Source organism: Mizuhopecten yessoensis, unplaced genomic scaffold (genome assembly GCF_002113885.1).
Source record: "Mizuhopecten yessoensis strain PY_sf001 unplaced genomic scaffold, ASM211388v2 scaffold716329, whole genome shotgun sequence".
Taxonomy (NCBI): domain Eukaryota; kingdom Metazoa; phylum Mollusca; class Bivalvia; order Pectinida; family Pectinidae; genus Mizuhopecten; species Mizuhopecten yessoensis.
In genome coordinates, this window is record NW_018480062.1 from 232,490 (window position 1) to 259,197 (window position 26,708).

Consider the following 26,708-nt stretch of genomic DNA (forward strand, 5'->3'; position numbering starts at 1 on the left):
CCCTCTTTTTTTTCTCTCTCTCTTAGTCTTACTTTCCCTTCTATACCCGTAGGAACTGCTCTAACCTCTTTTCTATCACTTCTAAACAATGCTTTTATATAACGGACACAATTTAGCTGGAATTTAATTATCCATAAACATAATTAATTATTAATTATACCTGGAAATATGCAGTTTATTATAAATGAATATTTGATGAATGAATTGTTACGTGTGAGAGGAATAATGTTTATGCATGATATATTTGCATTGTTATAAATTTGAAAAAAAAAAAAAAAAGTCCTTTGGGCAAATTAAGATGTTTCCAGAACCTTCGAAAAAAATTGCAGACAATTCCTTGATCATGTAACAGTAAGTTGGTGAAGGAATTAGACTCCCAGACCAGAAAAAGGAAGGGGGGAGGGACTTATATATTCAGCAGCTTTTGTAACTTAGATAAATAGAATATTCTTTATCCTACATTGACTTAAATGGCTCAATACAGTCAATGTGTCATAAATGTGCCTCTTATAATTACTATACAATGTCATGTAACCGTAATGTGCTTGACATGCTATATCCAGTGTACATACAGGTAACAGGGGTAGTTTTTATCGTTTGTAGTCAACCATGATATCACAACCTTCACTTATATTTTCCATATATAATTGTGTATATATATATACAACTTGATTATTTAGGTTATTTCATTTTATATAAGACCAGCGGTCACTGGCCCTGGGTCAATCTTTTTCTCTTTTCTTGGAAGACGACAAAGTAATTAATATTATAATTTTGGAATAAGGACCTCGCTACACTTGCTGATACGAAATTGCCGGCATAACAGGAGACTAGGGACGAGCGGTACTGCTTGGGTATTGGCACGACGCGGGGCATGGTGGGCACGCCAGGAAAGTGATACCGGTGTAGCGGCCGCACGTACCACGGCACAGGTGAAGAAGCCTTTGTTAATATATGTAAATAGCTACTTCTACCTCATCACCTATGTAAATACTTCATTCGCCAAAATAAACCTGAGTGAACTGTTTTGTCATTGCTAGTCATATGTTGTTGTTAATGTCTATATGGCAAGAACCGAGAAAACCGTAACAAGTGCAAAATTTAAAGAGGTAATAGTTTTGAAGATCTGTTTTCTCAACTTTGCATTCCGGCACCCTTTAAAATCTGTTCATGCTTTAATTTTTATGGTGTGGGCGGATTCTCTTTGTCAATCTTTAAAATCAAATATAAAAATAACACCCTTGAACAGGTCAGTCTGAGCATTATTTTAATTGCCTTAATAATCCGATTTTGATCTCATCGTAGAGAATTTGCAGGCATAAGCCAGGTAAACATGGAGCACCCGATGGGGTTAATAAATATTCAAATATTTGATTATTGATTTTGGTAACCAGTTTGAGGTTGTCCGAATGAGCAACTGGTTAACCATTGACAACCCTCATTAAAAGGCATTGGTTATCTCATTTAAAAGCGACAGCAAGTTAAAACACAATACTTATCAAAATAGGATAATTATCTCATTAAAACAAATCAGTGACCCAGTTTTTAATGTGATAACTAATGCATGTAATGAAATTAACAGGTTGCAACGAGATTGTTAATGTATTAAAACAGATTTTGTTTTAAATTGACATTAATAGGCTGCCATAAATAAGCTTCCCTATCTGGAGATTGAATATTTTCTAGAAATGCTACTGTAGCGGAACTGGACTTGGTCGATTGCCGGCGACAAGATAGCTCAATTGGTAGAGCGTCCGTCTAGAGTTTGGAGGGTCCCGAGTTCGAACCCCGGTTTGGCTGTGCATTTTTCCTCTCCTGTTACAGTGGTGCCTGTGACCAACCGTTGTTTCAAGCATTTGGTGTATGTTTGGCAAGGGGGATACCCAAACCTGGGTTGTAAATAGTTGTGTCTTCGGGGGCGAAGACTTAGAAAAAGGAGGGAGGAATGTTGCGAAACTGGACTGGGTCGATCGTCGGCATTTAGAAAATTATTGTGATATTTTACATTATCAAGCACATATAGTGACATAAAACTGAAAATAAATAGGCCTAGATGAATGTAGTCTTATAAATATAATTCACGGCTATATAATGGGCTAAAATTACAACTTTTAGTGTACTTTTACAAATATCCATTTATTAACAGTATAATTTAGCAAAAGAAACAGGTTTTACGGTGGGAAGTAACCCGGATACATGGTAGATGTTATTGATGATGTGCCAAAAAATGAATTCACAAGGGAGTTTTAGAAAAGGTGATACAAAGTATTTGGTTAATATATTGTTGTCGGCAAGAAATCAATTACATTTGGAAACGCATTCACAAAAATACAGTCTATAACATCAAAATGATATGTCAAGTCAAATATAAAAAACACTTACAAAATAGTCGATGTAAACAACTTTCCCTAGTTACATTGCCAACCTTTGCCGCCATTTTTAAACAATATTTCTGAAATCTCGTTAGACCGAGTTGTATAAAGTTATTTATAATTTTAATGATTGATTGTTGAAAGCATTGCAAAATAAACGAGTACGGTGTCAAATTATGAGCGCCTTATTAATTTTGTTAGATTTTTTATCCCCAATTTAAATAAACATTCGTATGATTCCGCGCCTAGCCGGAATTGGCCGAGAAGTTGCGATTGCGAGCACCTGCTACGAAAATCTTCAGCTTTGGAGGTAGAAAAATCAAAACGAAAATAACAACATGGAGAATGGCTCGACCGATGTCAGCTTCAATCATTTCTCAACCGAAACTAGACGGATACGTCTTTACTGAGAAGCTTGGCAGTGGTTCCTATGCTACGGTGTATAAAGCTTACAAAAAGGTACCCGATCATAAATTATATCACTGTTTTCATTTTAATTGCACGCAATATTAATAGGAAACAAATTATTGCTGTTGACTCATCGTCACCTGTCAGTGTCGCCGATAACTTGCATCGTCTGCATTACCCATAGGGTTTGATAACAAGACAACACCTAACCTTGCATAAACGCTACCAGTTCATTTTTGTTATACACGCCACTAAAAGCTTTACATTAATCGCATTCTTCCTTAACGTTCTAGCATATTATTTTTAAATCAATTATCCATCAAAATTACATGTACAGTGAAAAAACTTTAGAGCTAGATCTAGAGGGTGTCATATTGTCAAAATCGCCATACTATCTCAGGCAAAATTGAACTTGTAGTGGTAGAGCGTCTGACTGGAGAGTCATGGGCGGTAGTTTGATTCCCAGTATTGGTATATATTACTCACGATTACTACGTATACTCCCTATTACACAATTTGGACCTTATCAATATGGTCGCACATATATTACATGGATTTTATAGAAGGATTGTTTTTTTTCAAAAGGCATATGAAGTGGAAAGATACATTAAATTATATGACATTAACTTAATTAAGTGAAGTGAATTGTGTTAAATTATTTTTACAGCATGGTACCAGAGAAGTTGTCGCAGTCAAGTGTGTTTTGAGATCATCTTTAAATAAAGCCTCATCAGAGAATTTACTACGAGAAATAGAACTATTGAAAAAATTGAAGCATGACAACATCGTGGAACTCAAAGATTTTCGGGTTTGTATATATCATGATTTTTAAAGTGAAGAAGAATTATCATGTAAAAATGTTCGATATTTTTTGTGTGGTGGCAGATCTAATGGTAGAAAATTACTATATATGTAAATACAATGTATGTATATTACTGCTTTTCGGTGAAGCGACTTATTCTTGCTTTTTCATAACTTCATTTGACCTTGTGAAAACTATGCAAGTTTACATCACCTTTAAAATGTATTTTACAAGTTAATCAATATAAAAATCTGGTGGAAAAGAAATGGAAGTTGCATACTACATATGTACATGTTTAAAAGAAACTAATTTACAGTTTGCTGCTAATTGTCATATTCCACTTCTATTTTTCAGTGGGATGATAAGTGTATCTACCTCATCATGGAGTACTACAGTGGGGGAGACCTGTCCCACTTTATACGCTCCAAAAGGGCCCTGCCTGAATACATAGTCAAACGTTTCCTCCAGCAAATTGGTATAAGAGACTGCCCATAGCAATGGTTAAATGCTAGTGATAATTATAGAAATATATTGGGTATAAGACATGTGTATCTGTCAGCATCTTTGAGACTAATTATATGAAGAGGGAAAGCTTTCAACACACTGATGTCTTTTTTTTGTTTTGTTTTTAATTAGTTTTTTGGGAACATTGATTTCTATGGTACATGTACATTGAATTATGTAATGTACATGGAAGATAAAATTGTTTTCTTTTCTTTCATTATATGAACTATAAGTAAGAACTTAAATATAAGATATTGAGGGGAAGTTTTGTCATTTAAAAAATGTTTAATAAAAAAAAAAATGCTATTTTTGCATTCTTAAACTTTCGAACATACACATTTTGATGAAAAATTAGATCTTGATAACATATAAATTGACAATGGCTGTAATTAAAACAGATTTAATGTTACATATTTTTATTTTCAGTCAAAGCTATGAGGTACTTGAGGGAACACAATGTGGCCCATATGGACCTCAAACCACAGAATATTCTCATGTCTTCACCTGCAAATCCATATCTCAGAATTGCAGGTAAGAAAATTAATATACATGACATCATTTTTTAAGTTAACAGAGAGAAAAAACACTGAACTATTCTTTATGTTCTGGTCTATAATAAGCAAAATTTGTCATAGGTAAACAGTTTCTAAAACACACAGGTAACTAAGGTTTAGTTTGTATGTAAATATAATTCATAGATTGTTTCAAGGATTTTTGACACAGATATATTTGAGTCCTTTGGGACTTGCCCAAATTGTGAGAACCAAATATACCTATGTCAGTAACAGGACTTTTCAAGATTTTGAAATGATTTTATGGAATGACCTTATCCTACCTTATCCTACCAAAATCACTGAATTTATTTAAGAAAAGTTTGATATTTCCTGTATGTTTGCTTTTATATTTAAGATTTTGGTTTTGCTAAGCACATGTTCCATGGTGATGAACTGCACGCAATGAGGGGGTCGCCTTTGTATATGGCTCCAGAGATCATCTGTAAAGGAATATATGATGCTCGTGTCGACATCTGGTCTATAGGGGTCATTCTTTATGGTAAGCATTCTGTGGGAATTGATTTAACAGAATAGTCTCCCTTAATTATGAGATTTAATATTTATTCATATATTCATTTGCAGCCAGAAAATATTAGAATCATTCAAGTTCAGGTCCATCTTCAATATTTGATGAATAAATATTTCCTGATAATTTAGATACTTAACCTTTACAAGGTTTAATAATGCCACATTTCCTGATGATTTTTTTTTGTTACTACCTATGTATTGCTGTTATTTTTCAGGTTAATAAAAAAATGTATAAATTTTCACCAGAAATAGAATTACAAAAATCAAGATAAAGGATATAAATGCACTATAAAGTATAACACAATGTACAGACTTAAATATTATCAAAACCTAAAATTAAATTGGTTGAAACAAAATGTTTGAAATTGATTATCTTCTTCATATTCAGTTGTGATGTCAGATTTGGTCAAACTGTGTTAAACAAGTATTGTGAAAAGTTTCTTTGATTTTTCTTTTGATGATCTTGGAAAATTAAATTATTAGGGTTGCATAGAATTTATCATCATCAATTAGAATTTCGTTTGGACTTGCTTTTTTAACAGAATGTTTATTTGGGCGGGCACCTTTTGCTTCTAAAAACCTGAAGGAACTTCAGGAGAAGATTTGGGATTCAAAACCAGTGGAGGTACTTACATGTATATTACTTTGTCTCATTTCTTGAGGTTTATATTGAAAATAGATACAAACTGATCACTGTTGTTATTCTGGGACCAAAGAGTACAAAGTGTGACTTTAAGAACTTTTTATTATCAGTAGTGTCAATACTGTCGTCACATACCATGGTATTATACAGCAACAATGGACATATAGCAGAAGTTGGTCATTATTGCAAATTATCGGATAGTATTTCAAGAAAATTGACCAATAAAAAATAATATGAAATGTAGATATCGCAAAATCATAAACCACTTATGTCATCAGTAGTACACAAAACAAAATCTCTTCATTGCATAGGTCTTTGCACTTTTTTTTTTATTTAGATCCAACCAACCATATATTGTTTATAATGATCAATTTTCTTCCCCATATCCCCTATCTGTGGGAACCATTACTCAAAGTTCTGAGCATGTGAAAGTTGATATATTGGACTGGAATATAAAATTTCAAAATAAAAATCTAATAACCCTGATGAGCTATATAATTCCTCAGCTGCCCAACCCCCACCCCACGTATATTGATACCTTAAATAGCCATTATAATTATCAATAATTATCATGAGAATGGTTTCAATTTTTTTTTCAATATTCATGCTTTTCAATATCACTCTTTTTCAGCTTCCTTATGGTGTGACAGTGTCCGACCCTTGTAGGGATCTTCTTCTTCGGATGCTGAAGAGAGATCCAGAAAAGAGAATAAGCTTTGACGAATTCTTCAATCATCCATTTGTTGATCTTGACCACATGCCTTCAAATGAATCCTTAGATAAAGCTGTAAGTTATAAAGTGTGTAGTTCAATCATGTATGGTCTGTCTGACAACTTACAGGCATATTGTGAATAAAACTTGTAAATAGATAGTTCAGTACAAAATAATATACAGAATAATCTGTCAAAAGCAGTCTTTGCATACACAGGACCCCTGTATTTACTAGCTTCAGTATTTAGTCCCAGCCTTTCCTTTCTTACATTATATCTACCCAGTCTTATTTGGAAACCTATGCTGTTTTACCAATATTGCTATATAAATATTTTTTAATACACCCTGTTAATTTCTGCCTTCCATTTTCTTTGGTCATTTATCTGGATAGTGGAACAGCTCACCTGATGGATTAGTGTTGATGTACTAGAGGTTTCATTGTAATATTATGGTGTATTTACAGGTAGCCATCGTGCGGGATGCTGTACTTTCCGACCAGAAAGGGGATTATGCTTCAGCAGTAAAACACTACTGTGATTCTCTCTCTCACTTCATTTCTGCCATCCACCGTGAGTAATTCAAATTATTAAGTATATCTTATGTTGAGCACAGTTGAAAGTTATCTGCAACCAAAACTATAAACATGAAATTTTGTTCAGGACAACCCAGTACTCACGTCTTTTGTTTGAGTCATTCTGTGTGTCCCCTTCTTGAGAGAATTTAATATAAGCTCTAAGCTTGTATTCAAATCCCTTTGAAATTACATGTATATGTTAACATTGCCTGATTATTTAATGAAATACTGTTGATGCTTAATTGTTTATTTGTGTAGCAATGTCAAATTCTGTGATCAAGTTGCAATTGGGCAAGATGATTAAGTTTCTGTATGAAAATAAAAATTAAATGCAGATAGGTTCTATTTCTGTGTTTGAGTTTATTATGGTGGTGAAACATTTACTTTGATACTAATGCACTGTATAACATACTTAAATCACATTTAAATTCATGTTCAATTTACAAATTGAAGTCTTGTGTTCAATACTTCATTATTATTTTCTTTGTTGTGAATAAAATTAAAAAGTGCAGAGCTATACCCTATTCTAATTAATAAATGCACTGTGTGCTTACAAAAGCACAATAGTGGTGTGCTTAATAAATCCCTATCATACTGAAACTGAAACCGACTGTGTTCATTTGTGTTCAAACCCACCTCCCAAACATTTGTGCAAATGGTGAATCAAGTAACTTTACAGAGACAATTAGCCTAGACTAGTCTTGAGTCAGAAAATTATACTAGACCACTGTCTTACATTGCTCAGTAATGTAAACATTAAAAGGCACAAACCCTTTAGTCAAACAACTAAAGGTTATATCTGCAGATCAGTGAAGTAAGCAATATTTGTACAGGTTTTAATTAAGCACACCCATCCTCTTTCCCAGAAAAAAGTTGGGGTGCGCTGATATACAGACAGATATTAGGTCAAATATTGTATATATGATTATGAAAAATATTATCTGTGAAATAGATTTGTATTTCTTATTTTATATCAAAATAACTTTTAAAAGCAAAAACCTTATATTTTGTTATTTGAAATCCCTATTTTCCAGATGAGAAAAATAAGGAAAAGAAAGAAGTACTGAGGAAAAAGGTAAGCTTTTATCCAGAGGTAATATAATAATACAAAGACTTGACATGACACTAAGACAAAGGTAAAATACATGTCATATTGTATTATAAGTAAGACATATCCAGTTGTAATCTTCATGGTTTAAGTTGAGAATGACAAATCAACTGCTATCTTTCCTGTCTAGTAATTAGGACTGCAAAAACACACATACCTGACCTGAGAGTATATAGATTTAAGACAGAGTAGGCAGAGTCAAGATTAGAAGGAGAATAACTAAAGTAAAAATAAGAATTTTGTATTGGCTGATTTACACAAAGATCTGGATTGGACAGGGTCCGCTTTACAGAGTTCAAAGTGTAACATACAGATATGTTTAGAGAAACATTGCAAGTTATTAGTGGTTTCCAAAACAGATTCTATCATAAAATGATTTCGCTGTTTTATTGAACATCATTAGCTGTACATAGCTTCTCAAGGGAACCTGAACCTTTTCATCTCTGATTTTTTTGTTATTGATTTTAAATTCCTTTTAAGCATAAATGTGTGGTTTTTGTTCCATTTTCCCAGGTTAAAGAATACATGGACAGAGCTGAAGAATTGAAGACAATGATGAAGCCAAAAAAGAATGAAGTTCTGAAAAGATCTAGTTCTACTGACCCACTGCAGCAGCTCTGTAAGTCAGGTGTCCTCAGACTGACCCTAAACAACAGCTCTGTTAGTCAGGTGTCCTCAGACTGACCCTATACAGCAGCTCTGTAAGTCAGGTGTCCTCAGACTGACCCTATACAACAGCTCTGTAAGTCAGGTGTCCTCAGACTGACCCTATGGAACAGCTCTGTAAGTCAGGTGTCCTCAGACTGACCCTATACAATAGCTCTGTAAGTCAGGTGTTCTCAGACTGACCCTAAACAACAGCTCTGTAAGTCAGGTGGCCTCAGACTGACCATATACAACAGCTCTGTAAGTCAGGTGTCCTCAGACTGACCCCATACAACAGCTCTGTAAGTCAGGTGTCCTCAGACTGACCATATACAACAGCTCTGTAAGTCAGGTGTCCTCAGACTGACCCTATGGACCAGCTCTGTAAGTCAGGTGTCCTCAGACTGACCCCATACAACAGCTCTGTAAGTCAGGTGTCCTCAGACTGACCCTAAACAACAGCTCTGTAAGTCAGGTGTCCTCAGACTGACCCTTTACAACAACTCTGCTAGTCATGTGACCTCAGAATGGCCTTAGAAATTCATCAACCTATTCATGTGATCAGTGTCATCAGTCTACCAACTTTATTTCCTGGTGGATTCTGATCAAAAGTTATACAAAGGTTCAGGTGTGATAGTACCTCGGACATATTTGGGTTTCAGAGTTTGAAGGTCAAGGCCAAGGTCAGTGTTGCTATATAGAAAGTTATCAAATGATTCCGTGTCATCACTCTAGCTACTTCATTTCTTCACAGATTTATATCAAACTTTATACAGATTTCAGGGATGAGAATACCTTAGACAAGTTCGTGTGTCATATGTCACTGCATGTTGCTTCCCTCTTTATCAACTAGAAGTATGATAATACCTTGAATGCCTACCTATTTCAGGGTGTCAAAAATCAAACTTGTTGTTACTATTTATAGAACATTATCAAACACTCAAACATATTTCACATGATGGCTGGGGCAGTCATGGCCTACAGACATTTTCTTAAGTTTCATTAACTTTCTGTTTTATTGCAGTGGAGATGTATGAAAGTAATGATGAAGTGACTGCAGCATTAAAAGTAATTAAAGGAGCAGAGATAGAGGTAACAGAGTTTTACCGAAGCATGAATACTTTTCTTTATATTAACTCAATCTTTAAAAATAAGGTGTAAGAAATACCATTTATATGTCAGTCCTAGTGACAACAGAAGTATCTGGAAGGAGAGAGAGAGTAAAATTATATTCAAAGCATCAGCGGATTTCTTTATTTTCAGACAGCTGCAGTATCTCAATATTTCTTTCTAATACTGTAAACAAAAGCCTTGTAAATGCTCTCTTGGACACGATTTTAAGAGTTGTGGTAAGAAAACTTGGACATACCATATACATGTATTTAGGTGCTCAAATAAGGGTGGTTGGATGCTATTTTTGAAAAGATATCATTTATAGTTAAACAGGTTTAAGGTCTCCTCCTTTAGAAACTGTTGATGAATTGTTTGGCACAAGCTTATTCATACATTTGTGTTTTATTTTCAGCATGCATCCGAAGATTATGAATCTGCACTTGGTCACTATGAACTAGGCTTGAGAACTGTGATTCATGCTCTGAAAGGTAGGGTTATTTCATCCTTACTCTGTCTGAAAAAAATGCCTTTTCTTTATCAACTCTTTCCCTGCTGAGTTACATATTTTCTCCCCTGCACAGAATTAATATGTGATATTAGGTTAACTTACCTTATATGGTTGCTATCTTATCAAGATCAATCCTATTAGGTTTTGTTCAAATGAAATTATGAACTAATCCTTGGAAGTTGCTATCCTCAAACATGGTTTGGAAAAAAGTCCTCTGCCACCATGGTTTTAAAAGTGACAACAAAAATCTCCTTAAAATTAGCTATTTTTTATGCTAAAACAGTGATAAATAATGCCACGCTTTTTACATGGCATCAATCTATGTGTAATTAGTGGTAAAGTTCAATTTGTTAAATTTCCTCTTACAGTTTGTATGTACCTAAATTTTGGCTATTATAGTATGCAAGTAGTTAATTTGTTATTGGTAAATTTCCACTAGGCTTGCAGCATGTACAGGTAAATTGTGGTAAATTTCCACTAGGCTTGCAGCATGTACAGGTAAATTGTGGTAAATTTCCACTAGGCTTGCAGCATGTACAGGTAAATTGTGGTAAATTTCCACTAGGCTTGCAGCATGTACAGGTAAATTGTGGTAAATTTCCACTAGGCTTGCAGCATGTACAGGTAAATTGTGGTAAATTTCCACTAGGCTTGCAGCATGTACAGGTAAATTGTGGTAAATTTCCACTAGGCTTGCAGCATGTACAGGTAAATTGTGGTAAATTTCCACTAGGCTTGCAGCATGTACAGGTAAATTGTGGTAAATTTCCACTAGGCTTGCAGCATGTACAGGTAAATTGTGGTAAATTTCCACTAGGCTTGCAACATGTACATGTAAATTGTGGTAAATTGCCACTGTTACATTGAACACAGTATTCAAGCAAATAGTGGTTATATTTTCTACTGCTACAGTATTGAAGTAGTGGTAATAAATTCTCCAATGGCAAAGTATCTAAGTACACATAAAGTGGTAAGTTTCTACAGTTCAGTATTTTTAAAGTACATGTAGTGGTAAATTTTAACTGTTACACTATGTATTAAGGTAGTGGTAGACTTCCACTGTTACAGGACATTGCATGTTATTAATTAGGGCCCCGTATAGGAGATACGGGTGCCCTATAGTAATCACTCTGTCTGTCTGTCTGTCTGTCTGTCTGTCTGTCCGTCCACAAATTTTGTTCCTGGCTGATAACTTTGGTATTTATTGACCGATGTACATGAAACTTGGTCAAGATGTTAAGCTCACAAAAATACACATTGAGGTAAAAAGTCAAGATCAAAAGTCAAGGTCATTAGGTTCAAAGGTCAAGGTCAAATTTTGCATCTTTTCACTGATGAACATTTTGTTATGACATGATGAAGCAAAGTTGATCAGAATTAAACAAGGAGTAAACCTGACCAAATGTCAAGGTCATTGGGTCAAAGGTCAAGGTTAAATTTTGTATATTTTCACTGGTGAACATTTTGGTATGACACTTTGAAGCAATGTTGCTCAGAATTAAACAAGGAGTCAACTGACCAAAGGTCAAGGTCATTGGGTCAGGGGTCAAGGTCAAATTTTGTAGCTTTTCACAAATGAGGATTTTATGACATGAAACAAAGTTGATCGGAATTAAACAAAGAGACACACTGAGGTAAAAAGTTGAGGTCAAAGGTTAAGGTCATTAGATTCAAAGGTCAAGGTCAAATTTTGCATATTTTCTCTGATGAACATTTTGTTATGACATGATGAAGTAAAGTTGATCAGAATTAAACAAGGAGTCAACCTGACCAAATGTCTAGGTCATAAGGTCAAAGGTCAAGGTTAAATTTTGTATATTTTCACTGGTGAACATTTTGGTATGACACTTTGGAGCAATGTTGCTCAGAATTAAACAAGGAGTCAATTGGCCAAAGGTCAAGGTCACTGGGTCAAAGGTCAAGGTAAAATTTAGTATTTTTTTGCTTGTGAATATTTCATTATGACACTTTGAAGAAATGTTTGTTGGAATTAAACAAGGAGTCATTTGACCAAAGGGCAAGGTCACTGGGTCAAAGGTCAAGGTCAAATTTTATATCTTTTCACTGATGAACATTTTGTTATGACATTATGAAGCAAAGTTGGTCCGAATTTAAAAAAGAGTAAACTGACTTAACATCAAGGTCACGTGGTCAATGTCAAGGTCAATTATTGTATCTTTTTACTGATTTTTACTTTTATATTATTATGTAGCAAACTTGTTCAGAACTTAACACAGAGTCAACTGACCCTAGGTCCAGGTTACGGGGGCCAAAGGGTCAAGGTCAAGGTGGGAATTAAAGAATAAGTCAACTGACCAAAGATCAGGGTCACTGGGTTAATTGTCAATGTCATTTGGGTCGAAAGGTCAAAGACAAAGTGGATCTCTGACCTTGACCCTGGCTCTTGATGGAGGAGGTATATAAGGTGAAATAAAACAAATCAAAGGTAACAAATGAGTATTGCACCGGTATTTACATTTCTGTTAGCCCAGCAAATATGGAGGGGGGAGGAAACAAGACTCACATCATAGTACATGTAAAATGTATATTTTGCTTCCTTGCGATTCTTTTTGAAGTCCAAATGTCAAACGTCAAGCTCAGCTATATGGGCTGATTACTTTTTGATGATTATGGGGGATATATTGCCACAAGACGGGGCCCTTACTGACCTGTCAGTGTTCTAGTTAGTACATATAGTTGTACTTATGCAATAGTTTTTTTGTGTTGTTTTTCCTATATGATCATTTTGTAGTATTTAAGTATTTTTTATGTTCTTTTCTTTATAGAAGAATCAAAGGGAAAAAGAAAAGACTTATTAGGAAAACAGGTAAGAAATTGATTCTTATGATTATAAATCAGTTTTAAAATATTGAAATTTAAGTTCTTAAAGTAACAACTTTGTTATTTCTTCATGACAGGTCCGGGGTTCATGTATAAACAGTACCCTAAAATGTATATCTGACAAGTTAAAACTAGCATATTCTCCTTTTAGTTTTACTGTACCTAGTGTAATTACTTCCATTATTACAACCATTTGACAAGAATTACCTGAGCATCAATATATACAGTCAAACTAGAAAGGAGCTTTTGATTTTGATATTTGTTCACGTGTAAGGAACACCTGGTAGTAAATGTTGTATGTGTTTTATAATGTGCTCAACAAATAAGTGGTAAGTGATAAAATTTGCTGAATTTTATTAAATGTTTAACTTTGATGGCAGAGGTAAAAAGTTGGCAGAATGTTCATGCATTTATTGCTTGTTGATAATAACTCCTTCATTTATTTTTTGCTTGATCAGACTCATCTATGGATGGAAGAAGCCGAGAAGATCCAAACATTCCTGTCCATTCGACAACTCAATACAGCAGACACATCTACACAGGAGGAAGAGGCGGACAATAAATACCAGGGTAAGCCGTTACATATTATCATCATTACTCAGTGTTTGTCACATGACAATATTTTGAAGTAGCTCTCTCCTATTTCCCTGAGATACCACTGTATATTTCTTACTGTTCATGGTAACAAGTATTGTTAAATGTTAAATGTTCCTTCATTACACATCTTCCAACTTTGTTATTTAAACAAAATATAGAATATTTAAAAAATCTTTGTTTAGAAAAATCTTTCTTTAGAAATTTTAGTTGCAGGAAATACAGATTTTTAATCTTGAAGTTCTGAATGTTAGCCAGTTTCTCTACTCTATTTCTGATTAAAAATATTCAATGTGAGAGTTAAGCTTAATGAAACAAAATTAAGAGTACGTAACTTAAGGGTGAAATTTTAGTAACTTAAATAAAATAATAGGGCAAATGAAATCAATTATATGTATAAAAAGAATATATGTTATTCTATTTCAGGACAATGTTCAATTCAGTGATAACCTGCCACCTGATCTTGATTGGTCAGGAAGTGAAAGTGTATTATCACTGTAGTATATACGTACTGTGGTGTGATGGAAGGGATATTGTGTAAGATAAACTTGGTAGTACTGTGGTGTGATGGAAGGGTAATTGTGTGAAAGGATCACTAGTATTGTGGTGTAAAGGGAGGGTTATTGTGTGAAATGAACATTGTAGTACTGTGGTGGGATGGAAGGGTAATTGTGTGAAATGAACAGTGTAGTACTGTGTTGTGATGGAAGGGTAATTGTGTGAAATGATCACTAGTATTGGGGTGTAAAGGGAGGGTTATTGTGTGAAATGAACATTGTAGTACTGTGGTGTTATGGAAGGGATATTGTGTAAGATAAACTTGGTAGTACTGTGGTGTGATGTAAGGGATATTGTGTAAGATAAACTTGGTAGTACTGTGGTGTGATGGAAGGGTAGTTGTGTGAAATGAACATTGTAGTACTGTGGTGTTATGGAAGGGATATTGTGTAAGATAAACTTGGTAGTACTCTGGTGTGATGGAAGGGTAATTGTGTGAAATGAACCGTGTAGTACTGTGGTGTGATGGAAGGGTAATTGTATGAAATGAACAGTGTAGTACTGGGGTGTGATGGAAGGGTAATTGTGTGAAATGAACATTGTAGTACTATGGTGTGATGGAAGGGTAATTGTGTGAAATGAACAGTGTAGTACTGTGTTGTGATGGAAGGGTAATTGTGTGAAATGATCACTAGTGTTGTGGTGTAAAGGGAGGGTTATTGTGTGAAATGAACATTGTAGTACTGTGGTGTGATGGAAGAGATATTGTGTGAAATGAACAGTGTAGTACTGTGGTGTGATGGCAGGGTAATTGTGTGAAATGATCACTAGTATTGTGGTGTAAAGGGAGGGTTATTGTGTGAAATGAACATTGTAGTACTGTGGTGTGATGGAAGAGATATTGTGTGAAATGAACAGTGTAGTACTGTGGTGTGATGGAAGGGTAATTGTGTGAAATGATCACTAGTATTGTGGTGTAAAGGGAGGGTTATTGTGTGAAATGAACATTGTAGTACTGTGGTGTGATGGAAGGGTTATTGTGTGAAATGAACATTGCAGTACTGTGGTGTGATGGAAAGGTTATTGTGTGAAATAAACACTAATACTGGGGTGTAAATGAGGGTTTATTGTGTGAGATGAACACTGTAGTACTGTGATATCTAGGATGGGTTATTGTGTGAGATAAACACTGGTACTCTATTGTGAAGAAAAAGTTATTGTGTTAGATGAACACTGTAATATTGTGAGGAATTTTGTTTAGATAAACACTAGTACTGTGATGTGACGGTAGAGTTATTGTGTGAGACGAGAAGGGTTATTGAGGCTGATGAGATGAGAAGGGTTATTGAGGCTGATGAGATGAGAAGGGTTATTGAGGCTGATGAGATATTTGTCAAACTGATTTTGTTTAAAATCTTATCATTTTGTTAGTGTGCCCTTAAGTATTTCATATGTGTTTCAGTGAATCCTATATCATATGGCCATTTATCTTTGTATAAATTATATCAAAATCATTGACAGTTTTAATTGTGTTTGAAGCTGGTCACAAACATTTACATATCACTGATAGGTGCAGGTGTACACCATTGAGATTGAGTTTTTTTGTTTGTTAAATAAATGAAATGTTTTCATTACACATGTATGTAAGATGAATTGTCGTCATTTTTATACAGCCAAAACACGTTTGGCACAGATCCCCATCCCAATGTTTAGTGTCCTATTTGAAGATACATACATTGTAACACACATAAACATCTGGTTATATTGGGATATGTGCTATGTCTCTGAGGCACAAATACTAAATATACAGAAATATAAGTTATATACTGGTATTTTTCAAAAACTTGACATACTATTATGTATACAAAACTGAGCTCTTTAAAAGACAGAAAAAATAGTGGGATAATCCTGAATTTAGGTTTGGCCAGTAATACGAAAAAGAGACCAATGTCTGTCGATACATCTAAATACATACCACTAATTGTATTATGTTAAATTTGGTATTGATTTTCTGCATATAATCAAAATTGAAAAAAAAAACCAGTCATTTCAAGTTAAAAAATAATTTAAATTTTCAGTGTCATGTCGTGATTTTACCAGCGTTATGGTTATAAATAAACACTTATTTAAGCTTATTTTATTTTGTTGTTGCACGATTACATGCATGTTATAAATTAATTTGCAAATGAGGCATAACCGGTGACATGAAAGCGCATAGAAACAAAAAGGAGATAAACCTGATAGATAATAACTATAAAGCTTAATATTTTCCTTTTGATAAACTTGAGCCATTTCATGGTTTAAAACATTATTCAGGGTTTAATTGCCCTCTTGTTAAACAAGTTATTTCTTCTCTACCGTAATTTATACGATTATGATCAGCACTTCTTTAGGGTAATTTATATTTTACTACATTCATTGCCAGAAACAATGCACAAAAAATTGAACCATGCAAATCCATTGCCCTTCAGATAAACAGATAAGGACTATTGAGATTTGTTAATGAAATTTCAATACTAAATATTCGTTCCAGGAACAAGAACGGATAAGTTTGTCACCAAAAAGTTAAAATGCTAAATGCATGGTTGTGTATTGTTTCTGGCAATGAATGTAGTAAAATGTAAATTACCCCAAACAAGTGCTGATCATCATCATAATTCTCACCCTTTTGTTGAATAAGCATTTTGTCGTTTTTTTGAAGAAACAAGACAAAAATTAAACTGGGACAAATAGATATATGATTCCAATATGTTTCTGTTTCCTTTAAGGAACCTTAGATTTTCCAAAAATGTTCCTAAATGGAGTTACATTGAGAAAACATTGATTTGTACAGTATTATAGTTAACAGACACGTATGTGTGCAATTTACAGATATATGTATTTTGTACATCAGTGGGCAAAAGAACTACATCATTTCACCAAAACATCCGTTAGATATTGTGTTGGATAAACTTGTTAGTTTTTTTCCCTTTTATTTTGTACTCGCAGGTAGTCATTTATACAACTCCTTATGAAATAAGTCTGTTCAGGTCGTGTGTTACCTTCATATTCAAATATGTTCTTTCAAAACATATCATTGTCGAAGATGCAATAATCTTCCCTGGTAAAGTATTCAATGTTTTGAACATTCATAGTGGAAACTGATATTTCCTTATAAATAGTTAATGATGTAGTTATATTGCTGATGACAAAAAACACTTATTTCCATTATTTGAATTGTATTTTTTTTTTGTGACTGACCTTGTGCTTGTGCATCATTTTAGACTTGTGATGCTGTAGTTAGTGCCAATATTTCTTTTTTTTTGGTTTTAGTATATTCCTGTTCACAATTCACTGTTATGGCTTTGAATAAAATGTATTGAATGGTCATCAAATAAAAATTAAGATATACAAGGGCAAAAGTATTGCAAAGTTTATTGTGTACATGTCAAATGAAGTAAATGAACCAGTATTTTGTATATTCGATAATATAATGCTTCCATGACAATTTATATAGTGCATGTATATCAGTATTTTTAGAGACATCCCTGCTGCTAGTATGGGAAATAATCAGCAAAAATGGACTATAATGATATTCCAGGATACAGGTATCTTTTTGTGAAATGTGAATTTTTTTTTGTTAGCCCTGTAGTTTTTGTCCTTTGTGCCTTTTTGTCATAAGTTTAATTAATTCTTCAAATCCTACCATGCTAGATAACTCCATAATGTTATAATGGCTGACCTTGAATCCTCTAAAATTGTTGAATGAAGTGCCATCCAGGATTAACTTTAGATATTCATATATTATAGTACATTTGTATTAATTTTGTAAAATTGTTAAAGCTTTGGATTGGAGAATACATGTATCGTTAATACAAATGAACTTTTTTATTAATAAAAAAAAGCAAGAGTGCAGGCTTCTGTCATTTATTTATACATGTACATTGTATAAGCAAATAATAAGGGACTCTTATTTGACAAATTCTTTTGTCACTATTTCTTTTCTGCTTATATATCTGTTTAAAAGTAATATGCATCCAAGAATATTTGTTTGCTCCAGTACCAATATTGGATCATACTGTAGTTATTACTATTGAGACCTTATATATATAACGTTAAATATAAAGCAAACTCATCAAAACATATCAAAGGGCCTGTTTCCAGTAATGTTAATTCTCCATAGGAGCCTGCCCCCGTATAATTTCTTATCTAGCTCAACTACTGGTTTTTTCTTTTCCGAAGAATAATTTTACACCTTTCCGACACCAAGATTTCATAATTTCAGTGAAAATGTATTTCTATAAAGTTGTCAATTTCAGCATCAAAGACATAAGTTCGTAAATAAAAGAAGGTTATCTCGAAATTGTAATTCGCAACATAGTATAAATTTCTTTTGATAAATATTTCCAAAACATCGTGTTTATTCATAAAACATAAAAAAAAATATTCTCGGATGAAAATGCACTTGCAGAGACACAATTATGAAGAAAAATGCCATAAAATTGCAATTTTCTCCCGTTATATAGTTTTGGATGCAAATTTCCATCAGAAAATCGGATAGAGCTTTACTTGTTTCATATGTGTACCAAAAATCAGCTAATTCCATGTGGTGGAACGTTCTCATATCGCCGCCTGAATGTGGTTGTAAATTGAAAGAAAAGGGGAAATGAGTAACAACCTTGTCTGAAACCCTATTATATAGCTTATTATATACAAACTTTTATATTGAATATCAGAGCGGATATTTTCATGACAGTTTTATGATGTGTAACGACTAAATAAACAGTATCGATATAAAGATTTACACTGAGGACACCCTGATACATGAATACTGTTCTATCTCAAGTTGTCCTCTTCTGAATTTTCTGATCGTGTGGCCTTGTACATTTATCCGTATCTTCTTGTCTTTGTCTATACGTTTACGGAATCATTGACTCGACGCTAGCTATTCTTGTCTCACTTTCCTTGTTTTATTGTCCCATCTCCAAAGCGTTGTGGCTCTGTCAGGGTTGGGACCCTGACTTGTCTCACTTTCTTTGTGCCTGCCGACCACGCCACATCGAATAGATAGATTATCCATATGAAATACTTTATTTTGTTCTAAGTAATCAATCAATTCTGCGCTTCTTGGAGGTATTGAATGTGATTTATTATATTGTCTTGTTATTTTGTGTAATTAGTTGTTCGTTATTTATCACACATTTTCGCATAATTGTACCAAACTACTAAGTATTAGCTGTTTACAGCAATCATCGGTGGCTTGCTATTTTGTTACTTTATCGACGCTTCATAAACCAATCGTTATTGTTTCAAGATGGAGGGTAAATGTGTTGGAGAAGGGTGTCAAGTATACTTCAAGAAACGTAGTGGCAATAAGAACAGAAGTGCACGCAATGTAAATAGTCCACAATATAAATGGCTCCTAGATACGCTGGTGCAACAAGGATTGATGTCAGCAAAGGAACAAGCACTTATTTGCCAGAAGTGCTACATGAAGTATCTTCGGAACAAAAATCAGCCTGAACCTGAACCCGAGCAGAACCAGGAAATAGAGGAAGAAGACGACTCCCCGTCCCATATCCTGCCGTTGCTGACCCTTCATGATCTTTTGAATGGATCATCTTCACACAAAAAATGCTGTCTCTGTCTTGTTACCTTTGCAAGAAATGGAACAAAATCATCAGTCTTACCAAAACGTGCAAGACATCACCTGATCTATTCACACAAACTGTGGTGTCCCACCTCATCCCGCGTCTGCTCCATTCACCTTATTGGTAACGACTTAGATCCGTCTACAGAGGTTGTCCTTGATGGTAGAGGTTCCTTGGAATCTCAGTTACCATCAAAATCGTCCGAAATCATTAATGACCTCCTAGAGGTGTCGCACGTCCTTTCACAGAACCAGTCTGCGTTTACAATAAGCTTTTCTTCTCTTGATGACTCGGCATGCATGGCCTGGACAGGTTGGTCCAAAGATCAGTTCCTCGAAATCCACTCGCACTGTTCCCCATATCTTTCATCTGGTATATATACCAAGACTACACACGATGCTCTATTACTGTTCTGGGTAAAACTGAAAACCGACATTTCCTGGAGTCAGTGTTCTTCTCTTTTTGGAATTTCCAAGTCAAGTGTGTCCAAAACTTTCCACTCCATAGTACAGGCATTAGACACATCGATAGTCCCACAATTTCTAGGTCCGGATCACTTGACAAGAGAACAGTTGCTCGGGCACAATACTGTCTTTTCAGAAGCATTTTTTGGAGATAAAGCCACTGCCATATTAGATGGCACCTATATTTATATCCAGAAAAGCTCCGACCACAAGCTCCAGAGAATGTCCTACTGTGGCCAGAAGAAGAGAAACTATCTCAAATTCATGAGCATCGCCTTACCAGATGGCTACATTCTGGACACAGTAGGACCATTCACTGGCAGCGAAAATGATGCTACAATTACAAAAAAAGTCATGGACAAGCTAGTTACTTGGCTACAACCAGACGACAACGTTGTCGTTGACCGAGGTTTTAGAGATGTCCTACCAGTTCTCGAAGCCTCTGGCCTCAATGCTAGCATGCCGTCATACCTGAAACCCGGTCAAAGTCAACATTCTGACGTCCAAGCAAATCTTGACAGAACTATCACCAAATCGAGGTGGATTGTGGAATCCTATCATGGTCGTCTGAAACACTGGACGTTCTTCCGAACGCAATTGGTGTCTAACAGCTTTATCAATGTCATCGAGGCTTTGCTTCGAACCGTCACAGCCTGTCTGAATGGTATTAGAGGACCGATCTACCAGAGATCTCCAGAGAGAGATGCCAAAGATAGGCTAATGGCTGAACGTATGAAGGACCGTTTGACAACACCGAATGGTTTAGCTCAGAGAGTCAAGACAGATCCGGATCTATCTAGACGGGCAAGGTCCGAGTTTGTCAAGATGGATGCATCTTCCGTACTGTTTCCCCGTCTCGATCTTGATTACTTGAGAACCATTACGTGTGGAACGTATCAGATATCTCTGGCTCCTGGTTACATCGCCGAACATTTAAGTGATGACGGAGACTATGAGGTGTGGCTTTACCAGCACTCCCCAGACCTTCTCCGATGTCAAATACATTCTCGACACAAAAGCCAAACGAAATATAACGTTTGGATACGGTTCACCGTTTCACCCGATGTTGAGGCCCCAATAAAGGACTACTACTGCCAGTGCCCAGTTGGAGAGAGAACGATGGGAATGTGTGCGCACATCTCCAGTATCTTGTACTACCTTGGGTATTACAGGACGCTGGAAAACCCTCGACCATTACAACCACAGGTAAAGAAATTCCGACAAAACTTGAAATAGTTTTCCATGCGGCAACGGAGTGCATATGTCGAAAGTATGTTTGGGGCTCGATATGAAAGATCCCCGTTACCATGTGACTAACCAAACTTATAAATATAGGTATTATACAATCGCCCGTAGCTATGAACACTCCCGTAAATGCGAAAACCAACCAAAATCATAAGGAACACGTTTTGTTTGTTGTTCTGTCTATTTGTCAGCCAATGTCTTCAACCACGGGGACTTGTGAAGTAGCCATCTTGGATTTTTTTTATGAAAAAGTGTTTCTCTCACTTTTTTTCATATCTGTGTACATATTCTCAACATACCGAGCAAATACTCTCGTTTTTTTGTTAATTATCTAAAGAAAGTCGAAAATCGGCAATTCAACCATAGGCTAATTCAACCCAACATTTGAAAATGTTCCACCACTTACATTTTGATGATTTTTCCTCTCATCAATAGCATATTACGTACTGTTTAATAGGATAAAAATTGGTTTGCATCCAACGCCCATAAAAGGGTGTATTCTCTAAAAAACACAGTTTTTGTGTCTAAAATGTTATCATCGAAAATGGCATTTTTGAGATTGTTTCTTCCATAAAACAGCCAAATGGCGCGATGGAAACATGATTTTTTGTCACAATCATGCCATGAATGTATTCTTTACGGTGACCATCATTTGATTAGATTTTCATTAATATTTTACATAACATGCACATTTTATCAACACTTAGACAGCTTCTGAAAGGTACAACTTTGAGGAGCCATAAAAAACAAACCAAGTGACCTAAATCTTTATACTTTATAGATTTGTGACCACAACGGCATGGGCAATGCACCACCAACAGGAAATTTGAATCAGAGAAGGGGCCGTTTTGGAAACCGGCCCTTTCCTTTTATAACACGCGTAATTGTCAGTACTCTGCAAAATGATCTGTCTCGGACCAACATTGGAAATCAAGTAAAATTGTTTTGATAATCTGCACAGACATTTATTTTCGTCGATGTATCCACATTTGATAAACACGGATTATCGCACTGTAGACGTTATGCACTGTTTCGAAAGAACTTTTGATTTTTTTTTATAAAAAGTAAAATATACCGCTTATTATAGAAATGAATTTTAGAAATATTCTGTGGGTAACTTAGTGGATTTGATATTTGTAATTCATTTAAAATTGATTATGCACGTGTGAACGAAGCATCTGTTAATTTCAATTATTTATGGATTTTTGTGATTGTTCCTTCCCACAAAGACATGTTTATTATACCAAACTTGTATTATGTATGGGTAGTTATTGTGGATGCTATCTTCTCGGATAATAAAAGATAAATAAATCGAAAATACCAGAGTGTCAGCAAAACCGTAATCTGAAATCAAAATCGATAACACTAAGGCAAATGGGATTTTTCATCTGTTCTCTGATAATTAAGTCGCACATCTAAACGTGTTTGGTTGCTATGAACATTACGATAATATGAAATGAATTCTGCCTTTCATTAACTTAATTAGACTCCGAATTTGAAATATGTATCGTAGATAACATACCAATGGTAACAATGAGACACTGCTAATTATAGACTATGCATCTGTAATATTTCATAGGAAATGCAGCAATTACATATATAGCCACGAAAATAATTACTAATATCCGCAGAATAGATTGAAGAACGTCTGGTAGGTAACCCTGGCTAAATAACCCATTCTTAGGAAAGAAACTACAGATCAGCGACTTATGAATCTTCACAAAATTAGGAGAAACTGATAGTTACTTCCGAGGAAAGGAAATGTTTTGGTTCTATACAGTTTGGTTGTGGTGGCCGTTTTTTGTTATTTAGTTAAAGGGCCAGATATGAGGCTGACAAAAGGCGTCTATGGTGTCTTTGATTTTGAACTATAGACGATAAATGAAATGTAAGTACATGTTATTTACATTGTATCTAAATTATTGCTTATTATCAGTAAATAAAATTAAAAAAATGTGTTTAAGAATTGGTTAAGTACCTCGGCCCATATTCATGAAATCGTTCTCGTGCTCGAACTGGTATTCCGTGCTCAAGCCCAATTTCTTATTCTCATGATAAAATACAAAAATACTCATTTTTTCAATGACATTACACAAGTTTGAGAGACCTAAAGCCGTATACCGTTTTTAATATTTACACTTTCCTTTTTGACCGTGTTAAATGATAAGAAAGTTTGATTGAGCACATAATTAATGCTTGAGCATGAGAATGGTTTTATGATAACGAACCGTAGATCTAGAGTCGACCCTACAATAATACCCCTGTTATAAATCCAGTTTCATGAGAACGATAGACCGCAGGTGGTGCTCAGTTGGTCAATAGGAATATGATATTTAGTCTGTAAAACCAAAAGAGACAGACGAATAAAGATGTTTTCCTATACCAATAAACCACTTAGATAGCGAACACTACTTCAATTTTAAGGTCTTTTCTCTGCTTTCATAAAATAAATAGAAGATTCCCATGTTTAAGTTCGACTGAAATGGTGAACCTCTGTTGAAATATTCATGAATAAATCATCAATAACATACAATAAGATCAATGTACCGTTATACGGACACTATATCCTCCTCCTTGTACTGTCTTGTCTAGCTGTGTGATGTTTAGTTGAACAACTACACATGTTGATATGTTATTGTATAATTATGCTTTTGCTTTAGACAGACAGTACTATTAATGTCACGATTAAGTACATCTCCTACATGGATAACATCGCTAGGAATTATTATATACAAGGAATCAATGTATGATGTTTAACAATTTTTCTGACGACTGCTTCTATATCACACATGAGTCAGGGACGGAGAATATATGTTCACATTAGGTCCCCAATTCGGCTCTGCATCAGTTCTGTAAGTGTAGCCATGGTAATGATTAATAATCGAACAGCTCAACACCATCATAGAGAGGACTAATTAACCTTCAAATTCAGACTGACAATCTAAATATTGATAATTGACTTAACGTTTCTTCACAATAACATTTCACCATAAATATCGTATTGCTTTAGAACAAGTGTACTTCAATCACAGAACAGAACTAAAAAAAAAAAAAGGTTTTCAATTTAATTAAATCACAATTTAAAAAATCCCAAATGAATAATTGGAAATCCCGACATTCTTAATACAATATTGACAATACTGTAAAACGCGTTATTTTTGCGATGATAGCATTTCTGTGTTTTTGCCGTTGATTTTGAAGCATTTCTTTTTTTTTTTTGCATTAGTGTGATATTCAATGGCCCTACCGCACTATTAGAAAGACAATAAATTTGCAGGATTTATTTCTGGCACATTTTTCCAAGTTGTGAATACAGAGAAAATATAGGCTGTCAATTGCTGAACAATATATAGGAGTCTGCTGTGCAAATACAGACAACGTTTTAAGTTTGCATAAGCCGAAGGCTTAAGTGAACTAATGTCTTCCTTTGTCGGCCGTTAACAATGGACACTTTCAATATCTCCTTAAGAACCATAAGGTCCAGAGTTGTGGTATTTGACCAGAAGAATATGGATGGCTATCAAAGTATCAATAAATTGACCTGACCTTGATTTAAGTTGTCAGTGGTTAAAAATGTTAAAATTTTAAACAACTTCTGCAAGACCTAGGACATGATACTTAATCAGTAAGTGGCAGGGATGGTGGACTGTAAACGATATTAAAACAAATTACATTGATTTTCATTCAAGGTCAAAAGAGTCAAAAATATTTATCTGAATCTAAAATTATAGAAACCTAGAATCCATAAGCAAAATTATTAAACGGAAGACATCTCCATATTATGCTATTCGCAAAATGTCCCCCTCTTTCAGAAATGCTGGAATAATTTAATAAACCGTGCCATAGTAGACACATTATAATGATTATTTCTGTGGCTTGATCAGTTTACTTTGGGCCAGTATTAGGGCCATTGTAGCAATCATGGTGTCAGTCGGGCTGTCCGTACACACTATACAAAAACTGTAAAATTGATACATGAAATTACGTTCTTGATATCTCATGAGATTTGAGATATCTTATTTAATTCAGTTAATGGTATAAGCGATATCCGTTTTGGTACGGGTTTTGTCGCCTTTCTTACATACAAATGTATCTATTTTAATATTTATTTAATAAACACTTTCTCATTGTTGCTATTATTGGTTCTTAGTCTCTCAACGTCTTTCCGAAGCAGCAACGTCTAAATTTTAACTAGCTTCCGAAATTTAAAATGAATCGCGTTTGATTTTACTGCAATAACATTTTATGTAAGGAATATAAAACCTTGTCTTGCATCAGACAAACGTCTCTGTTACCAGGCTCTGCGCTTGTTTCTCAAACAACATCTGAATGACAATGTATCTAACTTTAATATTGACACCTTTAAACACGAGCAGTTTGATAGCTCTCCTCCCGAACACAGACTCTAACTCGATCGATTTGAAAATGACAACCATTTAGAAATTCTGTTTAAATTCTGTCATTCTGTTACTTCAAAGAAATGCTACTCATATATATCAGGACCAACTGGAAATTTCTATTCATTTTATGTGACCGTCCTCCTTCTTGTATTCCAAAATCAATATCTGTTCAAATATCAATGGTTAATTATGTAACAGAGATGATATCAATAGTATACAGTGTTACAATAACGTATGATGTAAGGTGTCGGGGACATCAGTTTAGCATCAGCTGGTTCTACATGGTACATCACACAGTACAATGAACATGAATGTTCTATGTTTTGTATTACTTTCGATAAGCATAAAAGCAACTGATTTAAGGAAATGTGACATATTTTCCAGAATTATGCACGTAGAAACGCAGAATCTAATCAATTATCGTCTCAATTCAAAAACCGGAATCCCGAGCCATATCGCGTGTGCAGTGCAGTGCAGAAAGGATGTCTGTCTGTCTTTCTCGTACACAGAGGTCGACAAAAGGTGTGATACTTATTCCCATTTGATTGGTGAGGGGAAGGACGCT

The 26,708-nt window shown here is 34.7% G+C and overlaps 2 protein-coding genes across 2 annotated transcripts in view; one reads left to right on the forward strand and one right to left on the reverse strand.

Moving 5' to 3' along the window:
* Positions 1-2,455, reverse strand: part of LOC110443167 (zinc finger protein 474-like) — a 13,447-nt gene extending 10,992 nt beyond the window's left edge. The window contains exon 1 of the mRNA XM_021487210.1: positions 2,383-2,455. The gene's annotated coding sequence lies outside the window, so the exon portion shown is untranslated. The remainder of the gene's footprint in view (positions 1-2,382) is intronic.
* A 236-nt stretch (positions 2,456-2,691) lies between these two features.
* Positions 2,692-14,457, forward strand: LOC110443148 (serine/threonine-protein kinase ULK3-like). Its single transcript, XM_021487180.1, has 15 exons — positions 2,692-2,831; positions 3,448-3,588; positions 3,937-4,057; positions 4,513-4,617; positions 4,996-5,139; positions 5,711-5,793; positions 6,443-6,598; positions 6,987-7,092; positions 8,132-8,172; positions 8,719-8,824; positions 9,875-9,942; positions 10,376-10,451; positions 13,258-13,298; positions 13,771-13,882; positions 14,333-14,457. The coding sequence occupies exons 1-15, from the start codon at positions 2,718-2,720 to the stop codon at positions 14,350-14,352; spliced, it is 1,434 nt and encodes a 477-aa protein (XP_021342855.1). The 5' UTR covers positions 2,692-2,717; the 3' UTR covers positions 14,353-14,457.
* Positions 14,458-26,708: the final 12,251 nt, after the last annotated feature.

Excerpts from the sequence above, each read along its gene's own strand:
- LOC110443148 (XM_021487180.1), top strand. The coding sequence starts at position 2,718 with ATGGCTCGACCGATGTCAGCTTCAATCATTTCTCAACCGAAACTAGAC. Across the intron at positions 4,058-4,512 it reads ACGTTTCCTCCAGCAAATTG|TCAAAGCTATGAGGTACTTG; the intron begins GTATAAGAGACT and ends TTTTATTTTCAG. Across the intron at positions 7,093-8,131 it reads CTTCATTTCTGCCATCCACC|ATGAGAAAAATAAGGAAAAG; the intron begins GTGAGTAATTCA and ends CCTATTTTCCAG.